Source organism: Ascidiella aspersa, chromosome 6 (genome assembly GCF_963924565.1).
Source record: "Ascidiella aspersa chromosome 6, kaAscAspe10.2, whole genome shotgun sequence".
NCBI classification, from domain to species: Eukaryota; Metazoa; Chordata; class Ascidiacea; order Phlebobranchia; family Ascidiidae; genus Ascidiella; species Ascidiella aspersa.
Window position 1 is genome coordinate 32,351,538 of NC_139452.1, and position 23,980 is coordinate 32,375,517.

At 31.7% G+C, this 23,980-nt stretch overlaps 1 protein-coding gene and 1 non-coding gene across 2 annotated transcripts; both read left to right on the plus strand.

The window, feature by feature from the left end:
* The first annotated feature begins 245 nt into the window (after positions 1–245).
* On the plus strand, positions 246–319 carry Trnat-agu (transfer RNA threonine (anticodon AGU)). The gene has a single exon. It is a non-coding gene; the product is annotated as a tRNA-Thr (tRNA).
* Positions 320–7,121: 6,802 nt separating this feature from the next.
* On the plus strand, positions 7,122–19,198 carry LOC146141316 (receptor-type tyrosine-protein phosphatase alpha-like). Its single transcript, XM_083392880.1, has 18 exons — positions 7,122–7,214; positions 8,703–8,834; positions 9,389–9,437; positions 10,592–10,639; positions 10,910–10,968; positions 11,027–11,087; positions 12,033–12,100; positions 12,632–12,766; positions 13,875–14,014; positions 14,544–14,679; positions 15,120–15,220; positions 15,646–15,698; positions 16,021–16,064; positions 16,332–16,445; positions 16,925–17,065; positions 17,304–17,452; positions 18,282–18,417; positions 19,121–19,198. The coding sequence occupies exons 1-18, from the start codon at positions 7,122–7,124 to the stop codon at positions 19,196–19,198; spliced, it is 1,737 nt and encodes a 578-aa protein (XP_083249006.1).
* Positions 19,199–23,980: the final 4,782 nt, after the last annotated feature.

A 23,980-nucleotide genomic window follows, 5' to 3' on the forward strand; every position in this document is an offset into this window, starting at 1 on the left:
TCACCACTGAGCCTCTTCTACTATTATGAAAGTCCTGTCATGGTTGAGGTCGTGGGATGCAGCAGACAACTGGGCTATGGTTGCTTTTTGACTTGCTCCCCTCTGAGCCTGTGTAGCTCAGTTGGTAGAGCGACAGTCCCGGTATGACCGAGGTCGCGAGTTCGACCCTCACTAAAGGCTAGTTTTATGAACAGGGTGCAGCAAGCAACAGTGCTATGGTTGTTTCTTGACTTGCTTCCCTCTGAGCCTGTGTAGCTCAGCTGGTAGAGCGACGGTCCCAGTATGACTGAGGTCGTGAGTTCGAACCTCACCACAGACATAGCATTTTCAAGCCTGACCTTGCTTGTTTCAAGTGATTAATTGAAGTCGGTTAACCACTCTAAAGGTTCCTATGTACTATGATATGTGTGCCTTTATTATCAGTATGATTTCTGGACGCACTAGTCTATGAATGATCAAGTGATTTCCAGTTTGGCCGGTGTAGTGAGTTCAAACCTCACTGCAGATTAGTTGTTTTTAGCCTGCCCTGCTTGCATCATTGATCGACAGATTCGGTCAGTCGCGATGGCTTCCAGTGTACTATAATACAAAAGCCGTAATCGTTGGTCAGTGCGACAAGAGCTAAATTGCAGAATACATGCTTATGTAGGAATGTTTCATTATTTTAGTGTCATGGACATTACTTTTAAACCCAATGCCTGACTGATTGTTTGTGCCTAACAAGACAATGCAATGTTGTTAATACAACACCTCTTCACACTTTTTAGCCTTATGAAGCTGACATGATTACTAGAAGTGGAGGAGAAATGGTGGACTTTGGAGATGTGAAACTCACAATTTAGTCAACGAATGATCGAGCAAGTTTTGTTGAGAGAACTGTGAAAGTGGAGATGACGTCACCTGTTAAGGTGGAGTAATATGAAATATATGTTGGACTAATAATATATATACTTATTATTACGCATGGCTACAAAAACATCCTGTAAATTTCCTTTATTAAGGGAAGTTTGGTAAGCACATTAATATTTAACCATTTTCATATATTAAATAAATGAATTGCAATGAGATATGCAAAGTAACTTGAAAATATTATTATTACAATTAGAAGTTTAAAATTATTTTTCTTTACCGTTATCCAACAATAAGGATTCAATTGTGGTGAAATACCTGGTTCTGAACACCTGGAAAAATGTTAACGTCCCTCTGAGTTCAAAGTTCATGTTGGAGCTGATCGATGAGGTTCAAAGGTCACAAAAAAGCCCACAAGAGGGCAGCAGAGTTCTGGTTAAATGCAGGTAAATCCACAAGGTGACAGCAATGTGATAAATACTGTGAATGAAATGATATGTTAGGCGGTGGTTCAATGGAAGATGCACATACAAATGTGTTTAAAAGTGTGATCTAGTCCTTCTAAAGCTGCTTTTTCACCAATGATTATGATAAGTGGTAGGATTATTTGTAGTTTGCAATCAAAATTTTGAAATTATAGCTATTTCAGGCAGTGTTTCTTAAAGTGGTTAATGGTTCACCCCAGGGTGAATAAAATTTTTGCAGGGGTGAACCAACCAAAAGGGGTGAATAAGGGTGATCGAAAGTTCAGGAGCATCCAATAGTCACTAGTAAACAACTTTCTGAAGTAAATCGACTACTGAACTGTTGATTTTTGGTGTTTTTTGCTTATTGTAATAGTTAAGTTGGTTTGCACTGAGTGTATAAGTTAGGCCTACCTTATGTCCTCTTTTAGGAGGATTTGGCTCCTTTTTAGAAAACTGAATGGTTCTCCGAGGACGCTGAAAAATGTCCAAATGTCCTCTTTTTTCGCATTTCGAGTAAGTTGCTTATACTTTTAACAAGACTTTTAGATACGTTGTATTTACTTCCAAAAAATACTTAAGCCAGAATTGCTGCTGAAATTGCTGGTTTAAAAAGGGTTTCTAGGGGGGCTCCAAGCAATTTGTAAGGGGAAGGCGAGCTCTAAGTTAATATTTAAATTTTTTGAAATAATTCTAATGGTATCATTTTCGTTTTGGTTGTACACCACTCCTACAGTGCTGTACAAACTCTGTTTTTGCCCAATTTAACATTAAAACTGCCAAAAAAATTTGCAAATCTTCTGTTATCTAATTTTATTTACTTGTTGCACAAAGCACAAAGTCTCTTTATATCATCGAAGGTACAACAGCCCTATTTATTTATAATTTTTCTAACTTATAGATAAATGATAAAAGTTATCCACCGTTTGAAATATTTTTTATCCATATTTTATATAATTGGATAACAGGCTAGCAACAGGGGAACGAAATGTTTTGCGAAAAGCCTCCTGATTTTACAGTTTAGCGCCAATTCAACCAATTAAATCCAATTTTTTTTAGCCTCACGCGACCATCAACAAACTTTTATATTTTCAAGTTGTCTCAGTGATATTTAATTAAAAATTCCGAATTGCTTTTCGTAGGGGTGCAAGTCATAGAAAAATTACAAAGGGTGCCGCTGCTGAAAACAGGTGTGAATATGGCACGTATTTCTCAAACGTAACAATTCATACCATCGTTTTACTTGCAGGCAAAAAAATGTCCTCTTTTTGGGTGCTAAAAATATGGTAGCCCTAGTAAAACAATTTGGTGACTTTGTTTTGTGCTTTTGTTGCTTTATATTTCTGGGCTCGAGAAATTGTAGATTTGCAATGGTATAACTTAGCTTGAGTTGATCTTAACAAAAGTCGAAACAACTTAAGTCATTTTGTGCTGTTATATATAGACGAGATAGTTTTATCATATTATGAGACAAGGGTGAATTAAATCCGGGGATAGATGCTGGGGGTGAAAGAAACTAAAAAAGCTTAAGAAGCACTGATTTCAGGAGTGACATTACCACATTGCCTTATATAATCTCATGGTTTCATAAGTCCTCTGTAGTAATAAGATACAATGGTAAAGGATATCCACGACATTACAAACTTGAAATTAATGCAGGGTTTTTCTTATATTGTCATTTTTGGTCACCAGAAATTTGTTATAACCATAGAATGTTGTAAGGGGATATTGACTCAGGCACCAAAGTAGTAAATACCCTTACAGGTGTAAAGCGCAAAAGAGTGATTCAGCCTATCAGCACTTCCTGATGCTATTTACCTGGCTAACAAAGTAAATCTAAAACTCGTAAAATTAAATTTAATGCTACCACCCAAACACTAACCCCACATCCAAACTCAAATCAATAGATATTCCTGCATTGGTGCATGTGTAAAAGAGCGATCGGGTCAAATAGCCATTTTCTAGAATGTCTGGCATAAAATAAAAGATATACATTACAACACAAAATATACATGAATATAACAACTAAAATGTTTGTTATCACTGGAACCTGCCAATTTACAAAACTGCTTATAAAATAAACTAGAGATTGCTGTCACTCAATGCCTTATAACTTCAACGTTATTTCATTACTTCACCTGTTGTTCAAAATAACTTGTTTTCAGCGATGGAACTGCGAGGACCGGCACCTTCATTGCTCTGATGAACATTCTGGAAAGATTGAAAGCTCAGAATAAAGTCGATGTTTCAAGAACTGTGAAAGATCTGAGGGATGTGAGACCAAACATGGTGGACAACCTGGTTAGTTAAACAATAAGTTTAATAAGACAAGAAGGGTCTTCTACACTTTGATTTCAAATAACACAAAGAGCTTAGGAAACAGTTTTACACAAAGAGCTTGAACTGGTGGTGCTTACGTTTAATTTTTAAGACAAGGACTTGACTTGGATTGTGACTTGGCTGAGAGATATAAAAATGACTTGTTTTCACATAAATGACACACTGGCTTAAACTGACAAGGCTAATGTACTTAAACAAGAGCTTAAAGGAAACAATAACAAAAATAAACAACAAAAATTATAAGTTAATCGCTGACATGAGACACAATATGTTCTTGCTGATACACATTTATCTGAATAGATATTCCTATTTGAGCAAGCAGTTTAACTACAACTTCAATTTGAAATAATATTCAATTGATATTTATATTAGAAAGACTGATTATGCGGTATTTTTCCGACAGATGTTTCATATGTGATAAATAGTTGAAGAACATTTTCAATAGGACACAAAGAACATTTATACAATGTACGTTGCTAGGTTATACATGTAATATTAAGTAAAAGCAACACGCACTCCTAAACATCATTTTTTTCCAGGAATGTTACAAGTACATCTACAAGGTGGTGAAAGAACAACTCTCATCTCCCAACATTTATGAAAATATAAATCAATAAAAAAAATTATAATTACTAATATGCTGTAGTAATTTTGTTAAATTAATATTGTTATTTCCATATGACAGGGTGTTTAGACGTAATAAGAATACCAAAGCCCATACAGAAGTAGGTATCATTTTGTAGGTATCATTTTTATCATTTTTTGGTATCATTTTTTTTTTTTTTGTAGGTATAATTTTTTAGGTATCATTTTAGATGTTGAAAATGAATAAAGAGTTATTCGAAATGTTCAAAATGATACCTACTTCTGTATGGGATTTGATATTCTTATTAAGTCTTACTACAACCTCCAACCATTATGCTCCAGAGTGTGTTTAGTTTTATGAAATCTTATTCCAACTTTTCCAAGTTTATTAAGTTTAAAGTTATTTTTTTTATGTCCACACTTTCGTAGTTGATTTTAAATTTTGATTTATTGTTTGGGAATAAACTGTTTTATTTTGTGTGGCAGAAGAATATTGTCTAATTTGCTCTTGTCGTTAAATATTTTTATTTTTTTCTGTTTTTTTTTGTATATTTAGGTTGATGTGTTACATGTGACCTATCATTGTCAATAAACCATAATAAAAACACTGGAGTGGTAGATCTATATTCAGGTGAAACCAAACCAAGCTAAAGTCCATTTTAGACAGAAAATAAGCTGCAGCATTGAGAGGTGTAGAAGTTGTTGTTATTTTACTCTCACAAATGGATTCACACCCACAGTTCTATTTCTAGCTTCAGCAAATAACAATACTTCTTTTGAACCACACAACCAAAGTTTTGTTTAGAACAGTTTTTGTGGTAACATGGTTGATGCTTTGTTGCAAAAAATTGGAAAGTAAAGTAGAATAAATGTGGATATACTGTGTACCTTTCAGTGTATTATATGTTTATTAATTACAATTGATATGATCAAATTATTTCATAACAATAAAAAATGTTCAGACTTTAAGGTCTTACTTGGAGCCAAATGGAATTCCAATCAATGGCTTTGGAGTGATGGAACAATTGCTAATTTTAAACCTCTTAACTCTTGCCAACAAAAAGCTTTGTCATATGAGGTTAATGGATGGGAAACAGTTAACGTTGGATGTACAACAAAAGCATATTACGCTTGTCAAATCACTTGTAAGTAAACTTGTAGCACAACAAATATTTAGATTGGCTAGTCAAGCGAAAAAAAATAATTTTAACAACATAAAAACGATAACATCTCTCTGTTGTTGAGGTCAATGGTTGGAACCAACATCAGGGGGTGCTTCGGGTTCAATCGGCGCCGACCCAACCAATCCTGACCCTTCTTCGCGATCTCTGTAGGGGGGAATTCAACGTTTATTTTAAATGATAAATATGGGTTATGGGAAAACTCTAGTAAAAACTAATTAATTTTCTATTATTTACACAAAGAGTATTTTCCACAAATTTGTGCTGCATGCATACAGACATGCCCACACAAATGACAAATGCCTACACAAACCTCAATGTTGTGATTGACTAAAAGTAAAACAAACAAAACGGCACAGTCTTTATTTTTTCTTACCATGAGGTTCCATTTAGTTAAAGCAGTTAATAATGTATTGATGGAGTTATTCTTACCAATATCATAGTTTGTGTTTCAACTAATAATTTCAGCAAATCAATACTAGTCCAAATTGCTTTAAATGAAATTGGTGTAGATAAAATTAATAACTTAAACCATGTGGTTACGCTTAGTCAAAGCACTGAGAGATTCAGCATCTTAACTATTATGTTTTTATAATTGTAGTTAAATTAAATAGAACAACTTCTAGCAAATATGCTTATTATTATTGCTTTTATCGTTGCATTTTTTGCAAGTCAATGTACAGGTAAGTTCAGAAAATGTTTTATTACAAACATAATTTGAAAGAAAAATAACTATTTATTAGTTCTGTCTCTAACTTGATTTCTTGTTCTGTTTACTTCCATTTTTACATAATAGTAAAGCACTGAAGTGTCATTATGATTACTTTAGTGTATAGTTCCTCTTAAACTATTTAAATGTTTCAGTTGTAATTTAGGCAGGGATTTTGTCTCATCAATGTTCAAGTAAATGTTAAATGTGCATTTAATTAATATTCTTTTAAGGTTGACACTAAAGTAGTGAAATTTAGGTTTTTTTTGTGTGTCAGTTAAATCATAAATGGTGTTAAAGTTTTGGTAAAATTGAAAACTTTTCAGTTGAATTTTCTGAGTTGTAGCACATTTTTGTTTATTTCAGCAATTTGCAATCCAGCTATAAATGGAGTTGGGTCAAAGCTGTTAAAGTTGTCAAATGATATTTTGAATTCAAATGATGCTGAAAACAATTGTGCATTGTTGGGAGGACATCTAGTGGTGAATAATGATGAGAAAACAAATCAAACAACAACATCGATGGCTGACACCTTACGGACAGGTTGAACAAAAACATTATATATTGCTAAGTTAAGGTTTTTATCCTGTACAATTGTTGTTAATCAACAGAAATAAATAGTGATATTACAATGTCAAAGAAGTAAAGTGTTTTTAGTTGATTTTTTTTTTAATTTTGGTTTGTGCAATATTAATCTAGACCAGTTAAATACCTTACACTAAAAAAATAATCTTAACCAAACAACATTTTTGAATTTATTTTGCAGATCTTACAAGAGTTTGGATTTTCTACAAGCGAAATAACAGTATTCATCTAAACGCATTGTTTTACAAATACTCGAAATCACCTGATAAAGTTGGTGATTGGAAAAGCACTTCTAGGTTGGGGCACTTGTCATATGTCGACCTTTACAACACGTAAGTCATCTGGATTACATCATATTCTCACATTATTCATCACATGAGTTTCATGCAATTTAACACATACACAGAAATGCGACTGGGAGGACTGCCATATACTTCTGTTATGCTGATGGAAGAAGATATAAATGGTCTGTTCAAAACGGAACAACATGTGATGGTGATGGTAAGAAATAGTTTACTCACATTGGTTGTTTAAATTTGCCAAACACCTAATTACAATAATTAGTTATTATCAATCTATCAATTGTCTGCATTGGAAACACTAGATTACTTACACAAATTTGTACAGGGTGTCTAAACAGTCTTTTGTAGACTGTCCCACTTCCAACTTAACAGATTCACTTAATCCAGTATTTTGAGGGCAAACTAATTTCTCAACGGAAACTATTAATTATGTAATAGAACTGCCAAACACACTTTACTGACATTTTTAATAAAGCATTACTTTTTAGGTTGGACTTATGATTTTACATTGTTCGCAAATAAATCACCAACCCCTGGACATAAAGCAATATTTATTTACCAACGAAGGATGAAAGAAATTTACTCGAATCGTTTGACAGACGTCAGTGGTGAGGTTCATTACAATCACAAGTTTACAGTTGGAACATTCTATGTACCAGGTAAAAATGTTTATGAAATTAGTAATCTAGTCCAAAATAAGATATCAATATTTAATAAAATAAATTTTAAAAGCTACAATTATTTGCTGCCTTGAAGATGACAAATACCCTTTAAGAACATAATATTCATCTTTTTCTGAAAGTTTTTATTAATAGTTAAGCTATTTTTTTTTAGATATTTGTGTATATTTTAGGTTTATTAACTGATTTTGTAAAAAAGTATATTGGTCATTGTCATGATTGCTCTTAGAAACAAAGTTTTGACTGAAGAGTTTATTTGTTTTAATAGTAGACAAAAAAATATTACTTGGAGCCAAATGGAAATCCAAGCAATGGTTGTGGAGCGATGGAACAACAGCAAACTTCACTTCACTAAATAAAACAACTTGTCAGCAAAAAGCACTTTCTTATGGAACTAATGGATGGGAGACAGTTAATGTCAACTGTACAACTAAAGCTTACTACATATGCCAAGTCAAATGTAAGGTTTTAAATTAATTAGGCTTGAAAAAGTCCTATTAAAATTTAAATCTGAAAAGGCAATTTTTAATAATGTTTTTTATATTTTCATTTTTACAGTTACCCCAATTTTAAAAGAAACAACAACTAAATGTAATTCGTCAAATGCTACTATAATGTGGACCGATCAGTTTGGTAAAATAACAAACCAAACTGGACTCACAATCAACAAGGTAAGTCTATAATTTCACAATAAATATGATTTTAACTCAAGTTTAACAGTTCCAGGTTGATCTATCAACACAAAGTTATGGAACTTTTGATTTCAATAAGCTTTCTAGCCTTAATAATAACTAGTTCTTGGTGCAATATAACTTCATATTTCAGGTTGATGTGTTAACCCAGAAAAACGATTTAAATGTTCAATCAAAAAGTATTCAGTATATTGACTTGCAAGCTACAATAAATACACTTAGACCAATGACAAAATATGCGCTGAAGGTATGTTCTCATTATGAGTTTCAATAAAAAGTTGAAAATCTACAATTTCAGCCTATATTATGTTTCAGATCGCAGTTGAATTTATCGGCTGCAGCAACTTTTCAGTTGAAAGCAGGTTAAACTTGACAACAAGAGCAGTAATACTTCCAGATGCAGTTACAAGTGCATCGGTGATCTCAAGCAATCCTTGTCTGTTGCAAGTAAACACAAACCACACAAACATTATCTACTATAATGTAGGTATTTTTCAATTTTGGGAATTTTCTATTTATTATAACAAGGAAACATGAAGCTTGAATAAGTAAACATCCTTGTAATAATTTCTTTCTCATGTCAGCACAAACAACTATTAGTCTGAAGCTTACACCATTGGTTCCTATTTTTTAAATCTCACTGTTCAGGTTTCGGCTTCAAGTGACATTTTGACAACACTTCAACTTTTTGAAGCCAAAAACAACAATTCATTGAAAATAAACACAACAATGCATCCAAATGGAAGAAATATTACTCTAAAAGTAAGCTGCATATGTTAATGTGTACAAATCAAACAAAGTGAAGTAATGTGATTTGTTATGCTGTATCGATTTTCCATCGGATAAATACACCAAATATGTATACAGTTTTATGCCTTTTTTATTCAAAAATCTGTTTTTTTTTATTCAGAGAAGGTAATGTCGTTGTAAAATCATTTAAATTTCGAATAAATTAGCAAAAAATATTGAATTATTCAAATTTAACTTAACATCGTTCCCAGATTCAAACTCTCACGTGCGAGGGGTCAAGTGAACAAAGTGAGGTCAAAGGTCAGTGTGAAAAAGCAAATAAAGAAGTAAAGAAACAAGAAACAAACACAGGTAAATAATATTTTGCTGAACATAGTAAGATCACATTTATTTAAAATATATTGCACAGAAATCTAGTTATAATGTATTTACTTTTAGTTATTATGTATTTTATTTAAGTTATTATGTATTGTGTTACATTCCATTAATATAGTACTTTCTATTTTCATAATTATTATTTAGTGAAAACAGTTGGCTATGTATTACATTAAAATTTGATAACCCAAGCTTGAAAGGTTGTAAACAATAAAATGACGATTTAATCGAATGTTATGACTTTAGTATATTTATCACAATTATCAATATGTGTATTGTGTTCCAAAAATAAATTAATATTGTTTTTACCTGTCAGTAGGCCTGATTGCTGGAATAGTTGGAGCAATAATACTGGCTTTGGTTGCAATGGCAGTTATGTTCTTTATTGTGAGGTAAATTGTGAAAGGAATACCATACTGTGGGTTATTAGATTTGCAAATCAGTCGTTTATTACTTTTTTTAAATAAATATGTTACATAGATAATGGCTTCTAATCTATCAATATACTTGTTAAATACAATATAATATGTATTCCCAAATACTTTCTTTGAAGTATGTATAATTGTAAATAGTGTGTAGCGTACATTTATTAAAAATAATGTTATTGACCTTTAAAAGTTTATGCATAAAACGTTTTTTTACAATTAAACCCTTGGGTACACTATGCAGTATACATAGATCTATAATGTAGCTTAATATAACACATTGCAAAGCCAAACTGGTTGAGATCGATATGAATTGACATCCTCTCGATTAAGACATTCCAAATGACTGAAAATAGCTTAATCAAGCTGATGTCGATCTACTCAACCTTTTTGGCTTGCAATTCATTATTAAGCTTAATAATGCCTTGGTGTAGCAAATCCTTGCATCATATTACAGGAAACGCCGAACTGCCAAGAAAAGTTTGCCACCTAGTCTTAATGTTACAGGTTTGTTTTGGGAGTTTGTTATAAGAATGGTCAGCCTACTACTAACCTATAAACTTTGTCTAGTAAATTTAATTACTATTTAGTTTAAGGTTTTCACAAATTTTCTAAAATAGGAATAAAACTATATCATTAAAACATTTATACTAGTCCCAGATGGACCAATTGGAAATGAACTGGATCAAATAAGTCTTCAAGGTAAGTTAATAAAATAAGGAAGAAAGTTAATTAATCACATTTGTGTTTAGGCACAGATTTAAAAGACAGAAATAATGCAGCATTCAAGGGATTTGCTTTTATCAAATTAATGCTCTCTCACACTATTTAGAAAATCATTGTAGAAAAATTATAGCTTATACAGTTTTAATGGTTTAGTTATTAGGGTCATTAAATTGTATGTGGCAGGTATCATTTATACTAAACCCTGGAAAAAGTGTTTTTGGATAATTAAAAACCTATTTTCTACAGCTGCCAGCAATACTGAAGCTCCTGAAATCTTGCCAAGACTAAACACTGAAGAGCCAAAGGTATGTAGACATATGCATAACACAGCACTACTTAATTAAATCATTTGCACTTTTATAGACTGAAGTATGCCACTATGAGAACTTTATTAAAGGAGATGGCAGTACTACAAAGCCACAAAGTAAGTTATTAATGTTATTTTACTGTTACTTATAAGTATGAGTGAATAACTAAAGACAAAATCAAGGAATCAAACTAAAAAACGCTTTTAGAAACTTGGAAAATGAAAATGTTGTTTGAAGAAAAGGCTGGAAATAACATGATGCTCTTCACCAAAGAATTTCAGGCAAGTTTATTGTTGTCTGTTAGACAATGCAAAATGCTTTTAGAGCAACTATTAATAATAATTAAATGATTTCTTTGAATTTGAAATCAGTTGCTGTCTTTAAGTCATGGATACCTACTAAAATAAACGTATTCAAATTGATGCTGTTTATTGTCATTAATACTGGAGTTTTATAGAAAACATTTAAGTAAAGGAAATAAATAGCAACAATGACTTACTGAGCTGAATTGTTAATATATTTTTCAGGAAATTGTCAATACGAGCAAAGTCAACACAAAGGAAAATCATTTCTCTCAACTTCCACAAAATGCTGAGAAGAATAGATACAGAAACATACATTCTTGTAAGTTGTACTAATTAAACATCTAACCAAGTTGTGTCTTAAATGACATAAAAACAACAACTCCTCATTGGAAGTATGTCTTTTTTCAGTTTTATTATTGTAACCTAATATATTAAGGTTCAATGTGTTTGTAGTTGACATTGTTAGGGAAAGGTAAATAATAATACATAAATGTTCTTTTTTTAGACTGTTTAATATAAAATAGGTGCAAAGCATAAATAATTTAATAAAATTTACAGAAATGTATAGTTCGCCGTATAAACACATATACCATCAGTATCTTAATTCTTATGAATCAATTAAACATTATACACATTTAAAGTTTCACAGTTATTGTCTGTACGAGATTTTTGTTTAACTAAAGTGTAACAAATTCTCCAACATAGAAGTGTAAGTGCTACAGAGCTAGAAATGACATACTTTTGTTATTATCACAGTTGACCATGCGAGAGTTGTACTTGGAGGGCAAGGACAGGATGATTACATAAACGCTTGTTTTATGGAGGTAAACAAACTTGTTTCCATCTGTTTTTAAATAAATACCTCAGTATGCATCGTTTGATGTTAAGTTAATTATTGTTGGCTTTATCTGTGTTGTGGCCTTTTTAGAATAAAGTTTTGTTTAAAAGTTGTCTGCTTACACGAGGTCTGCGACACGCTGTTACGTTGGAACGAAGATTTGGTGTAACATTTGTTTCGTTTCTGTTTTCGAAGACATTTAAGTTTGACACCTTAATCCTTCAATAATTACTTCTATATAAAACAGCGTTGAAGATATTAACATTTTAAAGTAGTTCAATGAAACATGCACACACATATGTGTGTCAACAACTGAGATCTAGCACCCCGGCTTGACCCGAGGTCGTGAGTTCGCAGTATATAAATAGCCAAAAATGGCATAACATTTATTTGTAGCTTGTTTCACGTTGTGCTTTAGAATTGAATAATTTGGATGAATTCTTTCAATATTTGCCACTAATATCTTATAGTGTGTTTTAACAGCCAACCAAAAAAATTAAATCCATTTTTTATAAAGGGATATTCCAAGAAGAATAAGTTCATAGCATCTCAAGGCCCCAAGCCAAACACTATGGGTGATTTCTGGCTGATGGTTTGGCAACAAAATGCTTCAATCATCGTCATGCTGACTGGAATTAAGGAAAGGAACAAGGTTCGGGAACTAAAATGTCAATTATTCTACCTGGGCAAAATTGCCAGGTTTAGTAGCTCCTTTTAAAAGTGTAGCAATAACAGACATTGTCGTCCGTATATTTTAAGTCGAAGATATACTGACGATGTTTTTTAAGGCAAAATATATACCTTTTTAAAACATCTTAAAAAGTATCTGATCTCAGTACTAGCTTTGCTAGATATCCTGTTTTTCCGGTCAGGAATTTAAAGTCAACATTGGTAAGAACTTAAAGCTTCAGGTTCCCATAGAGTGTAACCTAGTTTTTAGTATACGTCACAAAAGTCAACTTCTCAAAACCATATTTCTTAACCAAGTAAAAAAGGGTTTGAACTTCATAAATGGTATTAACTTCCCAACTATACAACACCATGTCCTTATTCAATGGTTTTTATAAATTAATGGATATTTCAATTATAATGCAATTTTTAATGAAATAAGTTGGTTGATAATATTACAAAAGTGAATGCTTTCCAGGCGAAATGTGCTAAATATTGGCCTGAACTTGGGACAAGTGTTCAACATGGAAAGATTTCTATCATTTGTGAAGAAGAAACAAGACTTGGTGGAATTATCAGAAGACAGTTTACAATCTGCTTTATAGAGGTGTATATAATGGATTTTATTTTTAGATAAAAATGCATTTTAGATAAAATAAAAATTGTCAATTTAAACAATTAATAGAAGTGTTTTTTAGACTAATTTAAAAGGCGTTAAAAATTCAAGAAGCATATATTTATGTTTACATTAGATAAAAAACGATAAACATTTATTGTGATTTTGTCTAAAAGTTACAAAAAGTTTTTATCTAGACAAAAACAACTTTTCCTAAACTTTATTTTGCAAAGTGTTTTTCTTTATACATATGCTATGGAATTATTGTTTTTGGTTTAAGACTCATTCTGAAAGCAGTATTGTGTTTTTAAATCAGTCATATCCAAACAGTTACACTCTACGCCTAACCACGCTGTCATATTACTTTCAGGAAACGCGTAAGGTTTCTTAATAAAGACAGTGTTGTGTGTTCTTAAATCAGGAATACCCCACAATTTCATTCCCTGCTTAAACCACAGTGTCTTATTACTTTCAGGAAACGCGTAACGTGACTCAGTTCCAATACACAACCTGGCCCGACCATGGAATTCCAACTACAACTTCAAACATGGTTTACTTGAGGAGAATGGTGGAAGAAAAACACGACAAACAAGCTCCTATTGTGGTCCATTGCAGGTGAAAATGTTTTTTTGATTTATTTAAGAGAAATCTTGAAGGATTTTAATGGAAAAAACATAATTTCCTAAATATATAATATTTTCTGGGCTATGATAATTCTGTCCTTGCAAAACTTACAACCTTAAATTAATCATGCACAAAAAAATATTTGCCAAAGAAAGGTAATATGCAGTTCCAATATACTGTTTCTAGACTTTAACACTGTGTTTAGACAGCAAAGAAAAAATAATAATATGAAGGTTTGACTAAGCTTGGAATAACAGAAGTGTTGTTTAAGCTTGCGCACAAAAACAACAAAGATTTCAATGTTGGTTTGCATTGTACCAAATATGTATCTCTAACCTTAAATAAATCTGCTTTTTTAATCCACTCAATAGTATGATATTACAACTAGATATACCTATAACATTTTTTTGTGTTGTGTTTCATTTACCATTCGTCCTGGAGTTTATATTATGTAAGTATTTGTCATATTTTATTGTTTTGTAAGGTCATTATTATCATCAACATTGTCATTTACTTCTAGTGCTGGAGTGGGTCGTACTGGAACTTACATCGCGATGGACGTTTCGTTTGATCAACTCGACGCAGAAGAAAATGTTGAAATTGCCCGAACTGTAATCAAGATGAGGGAGAACAGGACGGAAATGGTTCAGACTCTGGTAAGATTATACTTTTTGTGGCACTAACAGAACATATAGAGAGAAGGGATGTCAGTTACTTGACATTTTTTCTACCCCTTAGAAACAATATTTTAGATGAAACGTACTGCGATCTGCTACCGAATGACTTCATTGTTATGCCTAAACATGAAAAATCACTTTTTCAGTTTGATGACACAAACAGCTGATAAAAAATAGTTGCTTACCTTAATCAGACTAGACTCCTGTTGGTGTAAAAGTGAAAAGTAACAAAAATAATACTTGATCAAATCTAATTGATCTAATTGCAGAGGTTTTGTGACATTTGTTGACACATTTCAATTATTTACCCCTTAGAGGTAACTTCCAGTCTAAATTTAGTAGAGGCCCTTTTTTTAGAACTGTGAGTTGTGCACATTTAATCTGTTCAATTTTGTCCAACAATATTTTATTTATTTCAGCAACAATATGTCTTCATCCACAAGCTTATAATGGAACATGAAATGTTTCCGGCAAGTGATCGGACAACAACCGAACTATTGAGTCTCACTGAAGATGACTTGTAAGTGATTCATAAAATAAAGCGTGTGCCAATAGCGGTGATGCCAACATGTCATTTAAATAATAACTTAAGTCAAGTTTAAAAAAATAAAAAGTTATGATGTAAAAATAACAAAGTAATCGCTTCCCAGTCAAGTCATTATTAGAGCAATTTAATTTTAAGTCAAGTCATTGACATAAAAATAAAACAGTTAACTAATACAATTAGTAAACTCGGCCAATTATGAGAAATAACTCAACTAAAAGTAACAAAAACGGAATATATAACATGTTTTAGTACAAAAATTGAAACAAATAACTCATTTTATTCTGAAATTTTTAATGAAAACACTTTTTAAAAGCGGTGACTTAAGTGTTTGAGTTAATTTTAGTGATATGCTTGTTTTACAGAACAACAGTAAATTATAATTTTTTTATATGTTTTAGAGCTGAAGTCGTAAATGAAGAATTCAATCTTCTTTCTCAAATCCAGACGATGGGTAAGTTATTATTTGTAAATGCAAACCAAACAGTTTTACCAAAAAGTAGTGTTGATAATACAAATTTACGAAAAAAAGACAAACCAAGTACAAAGCTTAGAAAACCTAAATGAGCTTGTTTTAGTGTTGTGTGGTGAAAACATTTGGCTCTTATGAGAATCATTAATCTTAATTTGATTTTATTTGAAATAAATTGTGATGAGACTTGTAGGAATAAACTGCATTTATCCATTTGGGTTTTTGTTTTTAGGAAAAAAAAATTCTAAAATTTTACAGAACTATTGATATTTATGTAGAAACTAAAATTCTTTAACACATTTAGGTCAAGTGCAATCAAGAACAGATGAAAGCATCACAGACATAAAGGTAAACATATTTTACAAAAAAGTATTTGCTTTATGGGCTGGCATGTAAATCAGAACACAATAGTTCTAGATTAACAACGTACACAGCTAAGCTTAACTTTTAACGTATACCCTAACATTAATGTCTACTTATTTTACTACCAGCCAATGTAGAGATACAATAAGAACCTTGGATAATGTATTTTTATTAGTTACAGCAATTATTCGATTGCTTTCAACCATTGTATTTTTTCATACTTAAAACCTATTGATGAATTTCCTTTATCAGGGATACAACTGTTCTACAACCTTTATTGCATCACAATCACCTTCTAGTGACAAACAAGCAGAGTTCTGGAAGTCAATGGTTTATCAGCGAGTCAACACTGTTGTGTGTTTGGAGGTATGTTGTTGTGAGTAAAAAGTATCAATAATAACTAAATTTACAATCCAAAACATCCATAACACAAGTCTGCTTAGGTAGAAATTGTCCTACAGAGTTACGGTTTCTTAATATTTGTCTTTACCTTGTCTTTTGATGAATAAAATTCACCACTGAGTGTAAGTCACTAGCATGATGGTTATGTTATGGCCGGTTCATGAGTTGGAACCTCACAACAGACCAGTTGTTTTTTAGCCCGCCCTGCTTGCATCATTGATCGACAGATTCGGTCAGTCGTGATGGCTTCCGGTGTACTATGATACAAAAGCCGTAATCGTTGGTCAGTGCGACATCTGAAGAGCTAAATCACAGTTGTACACACAGTATTAATGTTTCTTTTTAGCCATTACTTTTAAACAAATCCTAATGGCTGACTAATTTATTTGTCCCTAACAAGACAATGCATTGTTGTTAATGTAACACAATTTCACACTTTTTAGCCTTATGAAGCTGACATGATTACTAGAAGTGGAGGAGAAATGGTGGACTTTGGAGATGTGAAACTCACAATTGAGTCAACGAATAATCGAGCAAGTTTTGTTGAGAGAACTGTGAAAGTGGAGATGACGTCACCAGTTAAGGTGGAGTAATATGAAATATATGTTGGAATAATAATATACATACTTATTATTACGCATGGCCACAAAAACATGCTGTAAATTTCCTTTATTAAGGAAAGTTTTGTAAGCACATTAATATTTAAACATTTTCATGTATTAAAAAAATGAATTGCAATAAAATATGCAAAGTAACTAGGAAAAATTATTATTGCAATTGGAAGTTTAAAATTATTTTTCATTATCATTATCCAACAATAAGGATTCAATTGTGGTGAAATACCTGGTTTTGAACACCTGGAAAAATGTTAACATCCCTCCGAATACAAAGTTCATGTTGGAGCTGATCAAAGAGGTTCAAAGGTCACAAGAAAGCTCACAAGAGGGCAGCAGAGTTCTGGTTAAATGCAGGTAAATCCACAAGGTGGCAGCAATGTGATAAACACTGTGAATGAAATGTTATGTTAGGCGGTGGTTCAATGGAAGATGCACAATCGCACATACAAGTGTGTTAAAAAGTGTGATCTAGTCCTTCTGAAGCTGCTTTTTGACCAACGATGATGATAGGTGGGAGGTTTATTTATAGTTTGCACTCATAATTTTGAAATTTTAGCTATTTCAGGAGTTACATTACCACATTGCCAAAATCTCATGGTTTTATAAGTTCTCTGTAGTAATAAGATAAAATGGTGAAGGATATCCACGAGATTACAAACTTGAAACTAATGCAGGTTTTTTCTTATATTGTCATTTTTGGTCACCAGAAATTTGTTTGCCATTACCATAGAATTTTGTTAAAGGATATTGACTCGGGCTCCAAAGTAGTAAATCACCTTACAGGTGTAAAGCGCAAAAGAGCAATTCGGCCTATCAGCCCTTCCTGAGGCTATTTACCTGGCTAAAAAAGCAAATCTAAAACTCGGAAAATTAAATTTAATGCTACCACCCAAACACTAACCCCATCCTAACTCAAATCAATAGATATTCCTGCATTGGTGCATGTGTAAAAGAGCGATCTGGTCAAATAGCCATTTTCTAGAGTTTCTGGCATAAAATGAAAGATATACATTACAACACAAAATATACATGAATATAACAACTAAAATGTTTGTTATCACTGAAACCTGCCAATTTACAAAACTGCTTATAAAATAAACTAGAGATTGCTGTCGCTCAATGCTCTAAAACTTCAATATTATTTGTTTACTTCACCTGTTGTTCAAAATATCATTGTTTTCAGCAAAGGAACTTTGAGGACCGGCGCCTTCATTGCTCTGATGAACATTCTGGAAAGATTGAAAGCTCAGAATAAAGTCGATGTTTTAAGAACCGTGAAAGATCTGAGGGATGTGAGACCAAACATGGTGGACAACCTGGTTAGTTAAACAATAAGTTTAATAAGACAAGAAGGGTCTTCTACACTTTGATTTCAAATAACACAAAGAGCTCAAGAAACAGTTTTACACAAAGAACTTAAACCAGTGGTTCTTAATTTTTTTTAAGCCAGGTGCACAAAACAAATTAAAAACAATTTGCCGCACACTTTTAACAAATAGCTTACGTTTAATTTTTAAGACAAGGACTTGACTTGGATTGTGACTTGACTTGTTATTTATTCCAAATGACTACTTGGAGTTGAGTTTTTCTATAAATGACTTGGCTGGGAGATATCAAAATGACTTGTTTTCACATAAATGACACAGTGGCTTAAACTGACAAGGCTAATGTACTTAAACAAGAGCTTAAAGAAAACAATAACAAAAAGAAACAAAAAAATTATAAGTTAATCTCTGACATGAGGCACAATGTTCTTGATGATACACATTTATCTGAACAGATATTCCTATTTCAGCAAGCAGTTAAACTCCAACTTTAATTTGAAATAATATTCAATTGATATATATATTAGAAAGACTGATTATGCAGTATTTTCCTGACAGATGTTTCATATGTGATAAATAGTTGAACATTTTCAATAAAACATTTTTTTTTACATTGCTAGGTTTATACAAGGTAGATTGTTAGGTTATAAATGTAAGGTAAAAGCAACACGCACTCCTAAACATCATTTTTTTCCAGGAATGCTACAAGTACATCTACAAGGTGGTGAAAGAACAACTCTCATCTCCCAACATTTATGAAAATATAAATCAATAAAAAAAATTATAATTACTAATATGCTGTAATAATTTTGTTAAATTAATGTAGTTATTTCCATATGATAGTGTGTTTAGACGTAATAAGAATACCAAAGCCCATACAGAAGTAGGTATCATTTTGTAAGTGTCATTTTTTGGTATCATTTTTTTTTTGTAGGTATAATTTTTTAGGTATCATTTTAGATGTTGAAAATGAATAAAGAGTTATTCGAAATGTTCAAAATAATACCTACTTCTGTATGGGCTATGATATTCTTATTACGTCTTACTACAACCTCCAACCATTATGCTCCAGAGTGTGTTTAGTTTTATGAAATCTTATACCAACTTTTCCATGTTTATTAAGTTTAAAGTTATTTTTTTTATGTCCACACTTTCGTAGTTGATTTCAAATTTTGATTTATTGTTTGGGAATAAACTGTTTTATTTTGTGTGTCAGAAGAATATTGTCTAATTTGCTCTTGTCGTTAAATTTTTTTAGTTTTTTCTGTTTTTTTTTTGTATATTTGGGTTGATGTGTTATGTGTGACCTGTCATTGTCAATAAACAATAATAAAAACACTGGAGTGGTAGATCTATGTTCAGGTGAAACTAAATAAAGCTAAAGTCTATTTAGTTGTTGTTATTTTACTCCCACAAAGGGATTCACACCCACAGTTCTATTTCTAGCTTCAGCAAATAACAATACTTCTTTTGAACCACATAACCAAAGTTTTGTTTAGAACAGTTTTTGTGGTAACATGGTTGATGCTTTGTTGCAAAAAATCGGAAAGTAAAGTAGAATAAATGTGTATATTCTGTGTACCTTTCAGTGTATTATATGTTTATTAATTACAATTGATATCATCAAATTATTTCATAACAATAAAAAATTTTCAAACTTCAAGGTCTTACTTGGAGCCAAATGGAATTCCCATCAATGGCTTTGGAGTGATGGAACAATTGCTAATTATAAACCTCTTAACTCTTGCCAACAAAAAGTTTTGTCATATGAGGTTAATGGATGAAAAACAGTTAACGTTGAATGTACAACAAAAGCATATTACGCTTGCAAATCACTTGTAACTAAACTTGTACCACAACAAATATTTAGATTGGCTAGTCGAGCGAAAAAAATAATTCTAACAACATTAAACGATAACATCTCCCTGTTGGTGAGGTCGATGGTGGGAACCAACATCGGGGGTGCTTCGGGTTCAATCGGCGCCGACCCAACCAATCCTGACCCACTTCGCGATCTCTGTAGGGGGGGGAATTCAACGTATATTTTAAATGATAAATATGGGTTATGGAAAAACTCTAGTAAAAACTAATTAATTTTCTATTATTTACACAAAGAGTATTTTCCACAAATTTGTGCTGCATGCATACAGACATGCCCACACAAATGACAAATGCCTACACAAACCTCAATGTTGTGATTGACTAAAAGTAAAACAACAAACAAAACTGCACAGTTATTTTTTCTTACCATGAGGTTCCATTTAGTTAAAGCAGTAAATAATAAGTATTGATGGAGTTATTCTTACCAATATCATAGTTTGTGTTTCAACTAATAATTTCAGCAAATCAATACTAGTGTAAATTGCTTTAAATGAAATTGGTGTAGATAAAACTAATAACTTAAACCATATGGTTACGCTTAGTCAAAGCACTGAGAGATTCAGCATCTTAACTATTATGTTTTATAATTGTAGTTAAATTAAATAGAACAACTTCTAGCAAATATGCTTATTATTATTGCTTTTATCGTTGCATTTTTTGCAAGTCAATGTACAGGTAAGTTCAGAAAATGTTTTATTACAAACATAATTTGAAAGAAAAATAACTATTTATTAGTTCTGTCTCTAACTTGATTTCTTGTTCTGTTTACTTCCATTTTTACATAATAGTAAAGCACTGAAGTGTCATTATGATTACTTTAGTGTATAGTTCCTCTTAAACTATTTAAATGTTTCAGTTGTAATTTAGGCAGGGATTTTGTCTCATCAATGTTCAAGTAAATGTTAAATGTGCATTTAATTAATATGCAAGGTTGACACTAAAGTAGTGAAATTTAGGTTTTTTTTGTGTGTCAGTTAAATCATAAATGGTGTTAAAGTTTTGGTAAAATTGAAAACTTTTCAGTTGAATTTTCTGAGTTGTAGCACATTTTTGTTTATTTCAGCAATTTGCAATCCAGCTATAAATGGAGTTGGGTCAAAGGTGTTAAAGTTGTCAAATGATATTTTGAATTCAAATGATGCTGAAAACAATTGTGCATTGTTGGGAGGACATCTAGTGGTGAATAATGATGTGAAAATAAATCAAATAACAACATCGATGGCTGACACCTTACGGACAGGTTGAACAAAAACATTATATATTGTTAGGTTAAGGTTTTTATCCTGTACTATTGTTGTTAATCAACAGAAATAAATAGTGACATTACAATGTCAAAGAAGTAAAGTGTTTTTAGTTGATTTTTTTTTTAATTTTGGTTTGTGCAATATTAATCTAGACCAGTTAAATACCTTACACTAAAAAAATAATCTTAACCAAACAACATTTTCGAATTTTTTGCAGATCTTACAAGAGTTTGGATTTTCTACAACCCAAATGACACTGTTTATCATGCATTGTTTTACCAATACTCGAAATCACCTGATGAAGTTGGTGATTGGAAAAGCACTTCTAGGTTGGGGCACTTGTCATATGTCGACCTTTACAACACGTAAGTCATCTGGATTACATCATATTCTCACATAAGTCATCATTCTCACATTATTAATCACATGAGTTTCATGCAATCGAACATTTACACAGAAATGTGACCGGAAGAACTTCCATATACTTCTGTTATGCTGCTCGAAGGCATAAATGGTCTGTTAAAAATGGTACATCATGTGATGGTGAAGGTAAGCAATAGTTTACACACATTGGTTAGTTAAATTTGTCAAACACCTAAATACAATAATTAGTTATCATCAATCTATCAATTATCTGCTTTGGAAACACTAGATTACTTACACAAATTTGTACAGGGTGTCTAAACAGTCTTTCGTAGACTGTCCCACTTCCAACTTAACAGATTCAATTAATCCAGTATTTTGAGGGTCAACTAATTTCTTAACGGAACTTATTAATTATATAATTGCACACTTTATTACTTTACAGGTTGGACTTATGATTTTATGTTGTATGCAAATACATCACTAACCCCTGGACATAAGGCAATTTATATTTACCAACGAAAGATACAAGATATTTACTCGTATCGTTTGACAGACGTCAGTGGTGAGGTTTATCACAATCACAACATTTTAGTTGGAACATTCTATGTACCAGGTGAAAATGTTGTTTGTACATTAAAATAAACTCTAGAATTAAATGCAACGCACATTAACTAAGAAGCCCAAACAAATAATAAATGCTACTGTTATCGAAGATCACGTATAAACGTAATTATACCCCCTTTAATTATTATTATGTTGTTATTAAAGTTTATCAACAGATCTCGGTTTAATTTCCCAGTGTTATTTTGAAAGTTATTAAAAGCATACTGGTCATTGTCATTATATCTAACCTGTTGTAAATATTTTTGGTTTTTATATAATTATGTTGTTTTTTATTGATAATTGTGGTAATTTTATCTATTTACTGATCTTGGTTAGGTTGGAAAATAGTTATCAAAAATATAATGGTCATTGTCATGATATCTAATCTGCTGTTACGAACAAAGTTTTGACTAAAGAATCTATTTGTTTTAATAGTAGACAACAAAGTATTACTTGGAGCCAAATGGAAATCCAAGCAATGGTTGTGGAGCGATGGAACAACAGCAAACTTCACTTCACTAAATAAAACAACTTGTCAGCAAAAAGCACTTTCTTATGGAACTAATGGATGGGAGACAGTTAATGTCAACTGTACAACTAAAGCTTATTACATATGCCAAATCAAATGTAAGTTCTTCATCTGTTAAAAGTAAAAAAACTCAAAATCTTTGAATGTAATGAAAAATGCTTTGTTTTTATTATTATTGTTGTTACAGTTACCCCAACTTTAAAAGGAACAACAACTAAATGCAATTCTTCAAATGCTACTATAATGTGGACCGATCAGTTTGGTAAAATAACAAACCAAACTGGACTCACAATCAACAAGGTAAGCTTCTAATTCCACAATAAAAATGCACTTTTAACACAAGTTTACCTGTTCCAGGTTGATTTATCAACACAAAGTAATGGAAATGTTATTTCAATGAAGACATTTCAGTACAATGACTTCAAAGCAACTTTAAATACACTGAAGCCAATGACCGAATATTCAATTAAGGTGAGATCATATTTGCACCACAAACACTTTTACAGTATTTGTCACCAAACTTTTTAAATGAAAATAATTATTTCAGATCAGAGTTGAATTTATTGGCTGCAGCAACTTTTCAGTTGAAAGCAGGTTAAACTTGACAACAAGAGCAGTAATACTTCCAGATGCAGTTACAAGTGCATCGGTGATCTCAAGCAATCCTTGTCTGTTGCAAGTAAACACAAACCGCACAAACATTATTTACTATAATGTGAGTGTTTCAATATTTAGAATACCTTCTTGATTTATAGCAATTTAAAAATATGTGTGTATTTATGCAAAGAATGTTTAATTTTTATCTGAAACAACATATTTTCCAAGAATTTGAAATTAAGATCAAACAAAACGTTTAACAGAATATACTACATTAAATATCCTGCTAAATTTTTCATAAAATTTCTTTATTAATGCAAAACTTCAATTGTTGTTC

Excerpts from the sequence above, each read along its gene's own strand:
- LOC146141316 (XM_083392880.1), top strand. The coding sequence starts at position 7,122 with ATGCGACTGGGAGGACTGCCATATACTTCTGTTATGCTGATGGAAGAA. Across the intron at positions 16,446-16,924 it reads ACACTGTTGTGTGTTTGGAG|CCTTATGAAGCTGACATGAT; the intron begins GTATGTTGTTGT and ends CACACTTTTTAG. Across the intron at positions 18,418-19,120 it reads CAAACATGGTGGACAACCTG|GAATGCTACAAGTACATCTA; the intron begins GTTAGTTAAACA and ends ATTTTTTTCCAG.